The sequence below is a fragment of the Stylophora pistillata genome, chromosome 14, assembly GCF_964205215.1.
Source record: "Stylophora pistillata chromosome 14, jaStyPist1.2, whole genome shotgun sequence".
Taxonomy (NCBI): Eukaryota; Metazoa; Cnidaria; class Anthozoa; order Scleractinia; family Pocilloporidae; genus Stylophora; species Stylophora pistillata.
Window position 1 is genome coordinate 681,126 of NC_142532.1, and position 11,140 is coordinate 692,265.

General features: G+C 38.7%; 2 protein-coding genes across 2 annotated transcripts; one reads left to right on the plus strand and one right to left on the minus strand.

Annotated features, from left to right (window-relative positions):
- Nucleotides 1-575: 575 nt before the first annotated feature.
- On the minus strand, nucleotides 576-1,127 carry LOC148716047 (uncharacterized). Its single transcript, XM_088745670.1, has one exon. The coding sequence runs from the start codon at nucleotides 1,125-1,127 to the stop codon at nucleotides 576-578; it is 552 nt and encodes a 183-aa protein (XP_088601796.1).
- Nucleotides 1,128-9,804: 8,677 nt separating this feature from the next.
- LOC148716048 (uncharacterized) lies at nucleotides 9,805-10,800 on the plus strand. The gene is made up of 2 exons (XM_088744996.1): nucleotides 9,805-10,152; nucleotides 10,427-10,800. Exons 1-2 carry the CDS (start codon nucleotides 9,930-9,932, stop codon nucleotides 10,798-10,800), a joined length of 597 nt encoding a protein of 198 aa, XP_088601122.1. The 5' UTR covers nucleotides 9,805-9,929.
- Nucleotides 10,801-11,140: the final 340 nt, after the last annotated feature.

Consider the following 11,140-nt stretch of genomic DNA (forward strand, 5'->3'; position numbering starts at 1 on the left):
TGGTTGGCGAGTTCTCATGACAACAAAATGTCATGTCATCAGCAAACATCGTCATCTTTGAGTGCCGCAGTTCAGATTGAACTCCATCAATATATACCAAGAATAACAATGGCCCCAGAATGCTACCCTGCGGCACTCCCATAGTGACTTTAGCTGGGCGGGGGGGACAATGCATTTACACACATTGTTTTTTGAACTCGACCAGAGAAATATGAGCGCAACCATTCTAAGCTTTTTTCTGCTACTCCAAGTGACTTGAGTTTGTTGGTGAGGAGCAGATGATCGACAGTGTCGAACGCCTTGCGAAAGTCCAGGAACACTGTTCCCGTCACGCATCCTTTGTCCATACCTTCAAGGACTTGGTCTGTAAAGTCGATTAGGGCAGTGGAAGTTGAACGCTTTAGTCGGAAGCCAAACTGTGATTGTGATAATAGTCTATTTACTTCCAAAAAGGAACTTAACTGAAAATGTGCTGATCTCTCCATGATCTTGCTTAAAGTTGGTAAGATTGATATTGGTCGATAGTTATCCTTTATTGACTTATCTCCATCTTTGAATAATGCAATGACTTTTGCTCATTTCCAGACTATAGGAAATACTCCATCACTGAAGGATTTATTGATCAAACCAGTTAGTATTGGGACGATGACGTCAGAAGCATCCTTCAACATGCGTGCACTTAGCTTATCAAGTCCAACAGCTTTGTTAGGTTTTAAGGATTTAAGAGCATTACGGACGAAGTTCACATTAACATTATCCAATTGAAATTCAGAAGAAGGGGTGTTGAAAGTAAAAGCAGTCGAAATGCTTTGAAACGGTTTTGCTAGTACTTTCCCAATTGACACAAAGTACTGGTTCATAATCTTTGCGATGGAAAGATTTACAGTGTGCCATTTCCCGTTTCCAAAGATTGAAGAAACAGTCGACTTTTTCCTACCGGGGAGTACCTGTTTTATTGCGCGCCACATTTCATAGGAATCAACCTTGGCGTCTTCAATCATGTGACAAAAATATTTCGACTTGAGACTCTTTTCTTCGTCATTGGTGTAATTCCGCAGTTTTCTGTACATTCCCCAGTGGGTAAGTACTATTGGCGGAGCGTGCTTTCCTGAGGTGATAGTCTTCATCTCGTTTCATTTCAGCAAGTTTCGATGTTACCCATGGGGTTTTACTTCCCCTGGCTCGCTTAATCTTCAGAGGAGCATGTTATCAGTCACGCTGGGGATTTCTGGTGTATTTTTTGGCCATATTTTTTTCCGTTTTCTTTTCCGCTGCCATGTTGGCCGTGCGGAGGTCTGGCGCAAAGCTGGGAAATGGTTAACTTCGCAGGCTTTCTATGAATTATGGTTCAATCAAAGCGCAGTAAATTTGCAACCAACTTCTAGTTCCACTCAAGAGCTTTAATTTCATACTAAACATGGCATAGTAGGAGAATTATTTTTGGTTTTCCTTGGGTTGGAAAGAGGAGACTGTCATGGCGTCGTAAAGCAAAGCGTATTTTTGAGGCATCTTTAAAAGATTTAACCTTAAAATGACAAGACGGCCAGAAGCAAGAGACAAAGGTACGGAATCATGCGTTCATTGGTAAGGACTTGTCCGATTCAGAATTTTTTATTTTTGTCTCGTTTCCTTGATATCTGAACTTTTCAACGACTATCATCGCTGGACTTTCGAGCATTTTGAGGTTTACTAAGCGAGCGGCTTTCACTTTGTCAACAGAATGTGGATAAAGACGCGTGGCAACAGAGTGCGACGACATGCCGCCAAGGAAAGGACAGAAAAATCGCTCTCCTTTGAATGAATATTTGGAGGTTAAGCGGAACCGAGATGCCCTTCTTGTGTCCGCCCGACACTGCGGAAATACGTTTTGGTGACGTCACAGTGGTCAGTGGCCATCAACATTAGGCTGCCAAGTGCTTCCATGTGTTTGTGGACTGAGTTCGATGAAAACGTCCGCCTTTTGCATGGTGTTAAGTCGGAAAATATCCTTGATACTTCTCCTTGTTTATTATGGTTGATCCTTTGAATGGATTTTTAATACTAAAGCCACGTCTTAACAAATAGCGGTACAGGGGAGTCATTTTGTTTGGAGTTTTGTGCTGTTTGCTGACTTTAGCTGGCCGTCGTTACCTAGTGCGATCGTGGTTCGTCAGTCGCCCTCGCCTTCAGAATTGTCAAAAACAGCGATAGTTATCCAGACAAAGCAAGAGATTAGTTCTGTAAGATAATTTTCCAGCGAGTCTGAAGACTGGTTGGATTTTTAAGTGTTATTAGCATGAAGCGATACACGTAATTATTGAGTTGTGAAAATATTCACACTCACTTTGCGCCGACGTGCGGTGCCTTTTCATTTTGGAAATCATTCGCTTGGTTGAGAATTTTACTTTTCTAGACTGATTTTTCTTCATTCCACCTTTCTGATTGTCTGTGCCTTTAAGAACGGGTGTCCATACCGTCAGCTTTTGTAATCGTTACGGTTGCCAATTTACCATTTCAACTTTGTTGTTATATCCAAATTAAAATATGAAAAACATTTGTTCATTTCATATACTTGCAGTTTTATCAACAAGTTATCTCTCATGAACAGGATAACGCCTGACTTAAGCTCATATAATGGTGATGTTTACAAAGGGAGTGGAAATCGAAGAGATTGTGATTTGGTTGTATTTGAGACCGTCCAACATGATTGGTTCATTTACAATTTATCTTGAATTAAGTCTTTATTGATATTAATCGATTGTAGATCTCCATTACTTGTACCTGTTACTACAACTGCTACTTTAATTTCCCAAACAGCTCTATTTGTTTTACACGAAGCATTTTCAATGAAACCCACTTTTTTATTATGATTATTATTATTATTATTATTATTATTATATTTTTATAACTCAGTCATTTGAAACTTTTACAGGCACATGTATGTTTACCTGAAGTATATTCCACTATCTTGCATGTGCATTGCATTAATTTATGCAAATAATCAACTACTCTTTTTCCTCTATTCATTTTTTTTAGATTAGCTTTGCATACCTTTACATAGTTTCCATGTGCTTAAGGAATCATATACATCACATGCTCTGAAGCACTGTAAGGATAATTATGATCCCATCAGTAATATTACATCATATCCCCACACTGAGGACATCATTATGAAACATTCCTAATTGACTTGTAACCACTTTTTTTCAAGGTGGCAAAATATATGGATATTACTAGTTGAGAATTTCTTATTGACTACAACTAGCGTAGCCATACCAGTGCTCCCCTTCCCTGTAATAAGTTGGGAAAAGGACATCTGCATGGTGCTATCATTGTTCATGTTTGGGAATATCCCATCCCTGATTTTTATTTGACTAGATGGGCACAGCAGTACACAGGCTAATTACAAGCTTTTGGTTACTCCTCACGACTTACTGTTAACTGGGAATTGACAGCTGACTTAATGTAATCAATTTTCTCCTGAACATTTTTTAACTTCATTTGTTCCACTTCAGAAAATACTTCTGATAATTTCCCTCTGACATTTCTAATTTGGAAGATTAATCATCATAATCATTATGTTCTTACACCTCCATAAACACCCAATAAGAGTTCTTTGTTTATAATTCAGGCAGCTTCTAATATAAGAAATCAAGTTTAGAAGATAGTTGATTCATTCAAGGCTGTTGCAATATGAGAAAAGACAATGCAGTGCTTTATTCACATCGATTAAATTATATTATAATAATTATTTTACCCTAAGTAGTTTTGTTTCTTAAAAATTTGTTTTCTAGTAGTACCAAGATGGTAATGTTACTTTGTGAATCAGGGAGCTAAATAAAGCAGAAGTATTCTGTTAGCTCAGTACATTTTATGTTGCAGATGGCATTAAGTTAGTAAAGAAAGAAAAGAAAAAGCAAATATAAATAAAATAAAATGATTAGTGAGGGAAAAACAGCTTAAAAAAAGACACTACAAATTATTCATAATTGTAATGAGAAATACTTGTTGGGAAAGTAAAACTATTGCTCAGAAATAAAATTACAGCTTCTCAGAAAAAAAAAATTACAAACCAAGGTGGAAAGGGAAAACTTCTTTATTATCATTATCATGGACATTTTGTACTTAAAGCATACCTCGGTTTATTCTTCCTCTAGTTGAGCCAGTCTTTGTACTTTTGGGGGCTTCAGTCCTATGCATGTCACAGTCGTAGGTTTTTAGGCCAACTATGATACATACAGTAACTAGTGGGGATAGGTTGGCCGTGGTACACGGGCATGTTTTGTCTTCTTTTCGGCGAATCTGACCGAAATGCCGTTGACATGCCGACTTATACGGTTCAAGCCACTGCTTTACAAAACTGAAAGTGCAGCGTCCTCGGATTACCGCTTCAACCATTCAAAAATCGTCTCATTTTTAGCCTTGGTGCATAAGCTCTTTTATAAACAAAACTTAGTTGCCACGGAGCCGCCAGGGACAAACTTTATTTTTTTTTTAAATGAAAGAAAGAAATAAAGGCTTTTGTAGCCCGCAGTTAGCAAAGCTATTCTAGGCGGGCTACCTAAACAGACACTGTATAGGCTCTCACACATACACACACACACACACACACGCACACACGCAAGTGAGTTAGCTCACGTTTAAAAGGTGCTTTCTTTAGCTTACGAATTTTAGGGGGGATGCCATTCCATATTTTCGCACCAACTCTAGAAAAGGAAAACAACTGATGATTTGTTCTCGCCTGTTTTATATAAAAGCTTCCAGCTACTGAGAAACGAGTAGAGTAGGAATGAACCTGTTCAGAGTGAGTAAATAGTTCAGAAATATTGGGAGGAGCACAGCGATTTTTGATGTCATGTAACAGAGAGGCAACCAATTTGAAGTAAAGCATTTTTATCGGTAGAATTCCCGAACGACTAAAAAGAGGAGCACTGTGAGATGTATAATCGGAAAAGTACGTTAGACGAAGAGCCCGCTTTTGTAAACAACAGTTTCATATCGTGTGCAACTTCAGTTCGGCTTTGGCAAATTATATAATTGAGCATAAGAACTATCCAAAAGGTGAGCCGAGTTTCAAAGCTAAGTTTACCGTATTCTTTCTGAGTTTTGACTTTTTACGCTGTCGATCTGACTCAGGGCGAAAAACATTGTAAAAGTTATCGGCATTTCATGGTTTCGTTGAGGCGTCCGCTGACCAGTAAAATAATGTATCGTGCCCTAAAAAACGTATTTCCGAGGTGTCTGTCTGCCCTTGCCCGTGATAAAGAGTTTGCGAAAAAGGCAAGGAAATTAAAGCGACTCGAATTAAAGGTAAACAAGATTGAATATCAAATACTTGATTCTCCTATCCCTGCACGCATACATCTTCAGATGTAGTTAAGAGAAATACAATATAAATCGGAAAGCAGTTAAAGTGCCTTTTACCTCTAAATACGCCGAAACGAGCAATTCTTTTGAAAATTTTCATGAAATTCTCCGCTTTTCTTTGACTTAAGCCAAACTCGGCCCATGTTGTTATTGTGTTTTAGGCAAAATTGGTCAATGAGGATAACAAAAATGTGAAAGAAAAGGTCAGTACCTTCAACTCATATATTACCGGTATATACTCTTTTGAAAATTATATTCTTGGAGAAAGCTTGTTTATTCCATGCGAACAATTTATCAATAGAGTGATATATGATTTACTCTGGCTGTGGAGTTATGCACTGAAGTGAAATTGAAGATTTGCATGATAAAAATTTTCTGTTTTCTTCAGATCTCTGTTACAGACAACCTTGTGGACAGGAGGACCCGCTCTACAACAATTTTGGGAGATGATGGGAAGATCTCTGGCCCTGGCCGTAGTGCAAGACGAAGGAGGCTGCAGACATTAAATGCTGCAAAAATGTTGCATGGAGCCACTGCTGAGAATATGACACCAGCATATGCAGGTCTCATCATGGTAGTTTTGAATGAAAGTGCTCCATTGTCAGTATTGAGTGATGCAATGATAAAATGTGCTAAGTTCACATAGAAAGTTATTCCTAAAATTGTAAAACAGAAGATTAATATTTTTGAGAAAAGTCAAACAAATTTTATTAGAAGTGTAAATATTTTGTACAGGGGTGGCATTGCAAGCAAGCAGAAGGATAATTCAATAAGGACATCGTTAACAATGTGCTTAGATGATGCTGGGGTTAAAAGAAAGCATATTGAATTCATGAGCAACATTCCAGTACCAAGACTTCTTTCTTATAAAGAGGCGCTTAAAAAAATTAATCAAATAGACACAGGTGATTTACATGATGTAAGGGAAACACTTTGCCAAGGGCTCAAGGAAGAAGATATAGTTAATGGGAAATACATGGACCTTTTAAAGCTATTGTTGAAAATGGCACAATTTTATCTCAGTGCCAACAATTGCAGGAAGGATAAGCCTAACTGGTTTGGGAAGCAAGAGGGAACTTTTAAAGTTGCCATAGGGGGGGATGGTGCACCCGTTGGAAAGGAGGACCAAGCATTGGCTTGGTTAGTTAGTTTCCTAAACTGTGGTCAGCGTGTGCAGCTCTGCAGAGAACTTTCTCTTACTTGGGGCCAATTGCTCTGAAGACTGTGAGCCTGTTTGCAGATATGTGGCACTGCTTGAAAGGCAAATGACTGAAATTGAGGGGAATGTTTTCAGCAGAAATTGATGGTAAGGAGAAGTTTGTGTCCTTTCAATTTGAACTGCTACCTAATGACATGAAATATTTGGCTTTTCTAGGAGGAGAACTAAGTATATCAGCCTCTTATTTTTCTCCATTTGCAGACATCAACAAAAGTGACATTACCGACACTCAAGGAAATTTTGGTTTAAAAAAACAAGACAAATGGGGTCCATGGAGCTATAATCAAAGAATTAGAGTGGCAGCTGCTGTGGAAAAGAAGAAGGAAGGGGTAAGTAAAACAACTCTGAAACCAGCTACAAAGCGTGAGAAAATAACATCCTTCATCTCACAGAAAAAATCTAGGCAAGAGTTTCCTCCTTTGGTTGGTAAATTTATTGATAGGGCCAAAGCAGAACCCCTTCATTTGAAGAATAATGCTTGGCAACAATGGAACTCATCTGTCTTGATGTATTCTTTGTCACGGAGTCATCTTGGTGAATGCGAGTCTATTTTAGATGTTTCTCCAAACAGCTGTTTTGGTAAGTATTATCATGCCATTAGATTCAATGTGAAAGCAACACGTTTAGCAAAAAAGATCAGGAAGTGGTTTGCAGATGACAGAACAAAGAATAGACCCTTGGAATATCGATTTACAGGTAAAGAGTCGCGTCTTTTTTGTCACAATTTCATGTATATTGTTGAAAGTCTGAAAACTGATGAAGATCAGAATGTTCACACTTTCAAGTTACATGTTTTTGCCTACACAGGTTTGAATCTAAGAGATTCAGTCTCTCTTTTTAGTAGGGTCTCACTGTCAAGTGAGCAAGTTCAAAGTCTCAATCAGGTTTGTTCCGACTATTTCAGAGCTACTGCACTCTTTCTTAAAAGTACCCCTACTTCCTGGACAATTGGCCACATAGTGCCTGTGCATGCCCAGCAACTCCAGGAAACACTAGGTTTGGGTTTGGGACTTAATACAATGGAGGGAAGGGAGGCAAAGCATGTTACTCTTGCCAAATTTACTAGCAATACCCAGTTTAACAACAGATGGAATCAGGTTTTTAAGCATGAGTACATTTCATTATTCTGGTTACGAGAAAATGGGTGTGACGAAACTGTGAACAAACACACTTCAAATGTATATATACCTAAGAGGCGTTTTACCCGTGACTTTTGCTACTGTGGTCTACCTAAAGATGGTGATGTAGAGAAGTGTAGCTTTTGTTCTCAACACTTTCAAAACTTAGTTTTGGACTGTGTTCTTCAAGGTAAAACCACGCTTGAGGCTAAAGAAGCAATAAAATAGCTTTAAGGTGGCCTGTAATGTGATATTTTCTTAGAATTTGCAAACCACAGACAAAAATATAACTATTTTATTGTTATGATAATGTACTTAATATGATAATATGATAATGTACTTAAGAGTTTACAGTAATATATAGATGTATATTTTAAAGATATATTCAGAGATTACAAAAGATACTTTACTATTTAGTGATACAGATGATTGACCAGCTCATTCAGTATATTACTAATATTTGGAGCCTCGTTCGGTTCCTGTTCGATGAAAATTTCGATTTATTTCTCCACATAGAATGATCAGAGCGGCCGGTGCATCGTGATATTTACTCATTATCATTATCCCGCTCACGCGAATAAACAAAACCTTTGCTTTTGATAAGTGATACATCATACACTTTTACCTCCGGAGAGAATGATGATATGAAAATTGTGTACCTACTCGTGTAAATGATAGTGAGTAAACTAAGTGGGTGGTTATCAACCGTGTCGTGACTACTAAGTGCTTTCTTTCTTGTGTCACGCAAGGTACTACACATTCTAGCGCGCCTAGTTTCCCTTAGGTTGAGCAAGCATATTCAATTCTCCTGTAACTGAGTAATAAACTCACGTCCTTTAATGTAGAATTTTTATTACGAAGTGAAACGGAGATATAGCTGTATTAGTGCTTTACTTCCCAAACGTTTATTATTTACATATTTTGTCGAGATGGATATAACACTTCCCTGTCAGTTTTGCTAAGGCGTATAAAAGTTGTCCAAAGCGCTGTCAAAAACTGAACAGCTCAAAAAGTAAAAGAATTTTAAACTTTTTGCGTGAACAAACTTTTATTTTGATTTAAATGATTAAGGATGTGGGACATGAGATTTCAAGTCACTCGTTCGACTCTATATATATATATTTCGCTGTTGCTAAAGGGACTAAGGTCAGAGTACTTCAGGTACTCTTGTAAGAATTCATATTCTTACAGGCTTAAAAAAAACACATCAGAGTTGTTGAACAGCAGTTCCTTGCCAATAAAACCATACCCACATAACGTGGATAGAAAATTTCCAAGTATCATTGAGAAGAATCCGTTTTTATTCTCTCTAATTAATCATCCACCCATCCAATTTAAGCAGGGAAGTGAGATTTACCGTTAACTCCGTTTATCTCTTACACAGTTTGTCCTCTTTAAAAATGGCAGCCACCCTGGATCCAGATGCGGTGCTTCGTTCTTCGAAAGGAACAGATAATTTTCAACGGATGGCCCGGCTTTTAATAAGTGGAGGTACTGTGCTCTTGAGTGAGGTTTTTGACATCAGATGTCCACCGAGTGATCTTCCCACAATACTTCAGAATTCAGCCACAAAGAAGTTGCTAAAGGTAGCAAAGCTCACTAAACCACAGTGGGACTGCCTGTACCCTTTCCCGGGGGTGTATGGAAAGTCAACAGACTTTGATATAACTCTCCTTTTCCGGTTGCTGAGGACGATATGCGGCCTCACCCCTCCTACCACGGGCTGGGATTGTTTACCTGCAAGTACAGACCACAGCTTTGGAGCCGATCTAGCGAGAATTAAATACTACCGCAATTCGATATATGATCATGTGAACAAGAACATGGAAATCATAGATGACAAGTTTTCAGATCTTTGGAGAGAAATAAGCGAGGCTCTGGTGAGAATAGCGGGTCAGATCAGCCCTGCAAAGGCAAAAAAATGGCAGAATGCTTTTGCTACATTTTTAAAAGATCCTCTCACTGAAGACGACATGAGACATGTGGAGGAATTGCAGCGCTGGTATCAGAATGATACAGAAGTAAAAGAAATCATGAAAAAGGTCGAATCTTCAATGAAACATTTGGAGAAAGAAGTCGAAGGAACTGAACGAGAATTAAAAGCTTCAACCCAAGAAGTTCTGTATTTAAGACAAGAAGCTCGAGATGAAGCCCAGGGAATCAAAGATCAGCTTGGAGAGAAAGTAGAATCTATAGCCCAAGAGTGACAGCGGTTAGGACAAGAAGTTCGAGAAGAAGCTCAAAGTATGAAAGATCAGCTCGGAGGAGAAGTAAAAACCACGACCCAAGAGGTACGACGCTTAGGTCAACAAGTACGAGATGAAGCCCAAGATATCAAAGATCAGCTTGGAGGGAAAGTAGAATCTACAGCCCAAGAAGTACAGCGCTTGAGGCACGAGTTTCGAGATCAAGCCCAAGACATCAAAGATCAATTACAATTGGGTGGCCGACCCAAGTCCGTAGGTGGAGGTCAGTTTGTTGATTTTTTCCCATTATCTTTTATTTAAAGAGTATTTTTTTCCTCTAACATAGCCACTTACGCATCGTATCAGGGTTACCCTTACAGCACGCATTGTTCATTAATTTTGACAGAAACGGCCTCGTATATTTTTTAAGCGGAAAACGATGTCAATTTGTCATAGTTACCTGATTACAGCCGGACGACCACTCATATTAATAGTCTCTTTTGGCTTTGTTGTAAATGGCTAGTCGCTTCAATTAATGTCACATTTTCTCCTTACAGTTAAACTTCGAATGTGGATGAATTGTGAGACCATCCCAGACCCTCATCCTAAACGAGAGACATCAAGGACGGTAACTATAGCCTCTCAAGGTACCCAGGCTTGTGTTGAGGAGCTGGGAGTTACTGGAACTTTAGAAAGAACGGATCTAGACACACAGGATACCCAGGCAGGAAGCCACGAACGGGTAGTTAGTGGAGTAAAGCGTAAGGCGGTGGAGCCTGTTATATCCGCTGGTCTACAACGGGCAGGAAGGTCAGAAAATGTCGAAGAAGCAGGTGTTGGAAGCGATGTTGTACCCAACTCACAACGAGTTATGAATTTCATCGCACACAAGTACTTTCAACTTTGTTGTTATATCCAAATTAAAATATGAAAAACATTTGTTCATTTCATATACTTGCAGTTTTATCAACAAGTTATCTCCCATGAACAGGATAACGCCTGACTTAAGCTCATATAATGTGTTATGATCGCAACATCCAGCGACTTAAAGTAGGCACAAGCAAATTGCTTGAGTTCATTTCAAGGTGCTGAGCCTATGGCGATTTTAGCGAACGCCCAAGTTTGGATATATCAACTGGAGGAACAATATCATTTCTCGGATCACTTTACACTTTCAAACCAGTATATGATACCTAAAAGAGGTTTAAAAGAACCTTTGCTGAACACTAAGTTCAATGAAGACCGTGCATGGCGAAGGTTTGTTTGTTTTA

Excerpts from the sequence above, each read along its gene's own strand:
- LOC148716047 (XM_088745670.1), bottom strand. The coding sequence starts at position 1,127 with ATGAAGACTATCACCTCAGGAAAGCACGCTCCGCCAATAGTACTTACC.
- LOC148716048 (XM_088744996.1), top strand. The coding sequence starts at position 9,930 with ATGAAAGATCAGCTCGGAGGAGAAGTAAAAACCACGACCCAAGAGGTA. Across the intron at positions 10,153-10,426 it reads ACCCAAGTCCGTAGGTGGAG|TTAAACTTCGAATGTGGATG; the intron begins GTCAGTTTGTTG and ends TTCTCCTTACAG.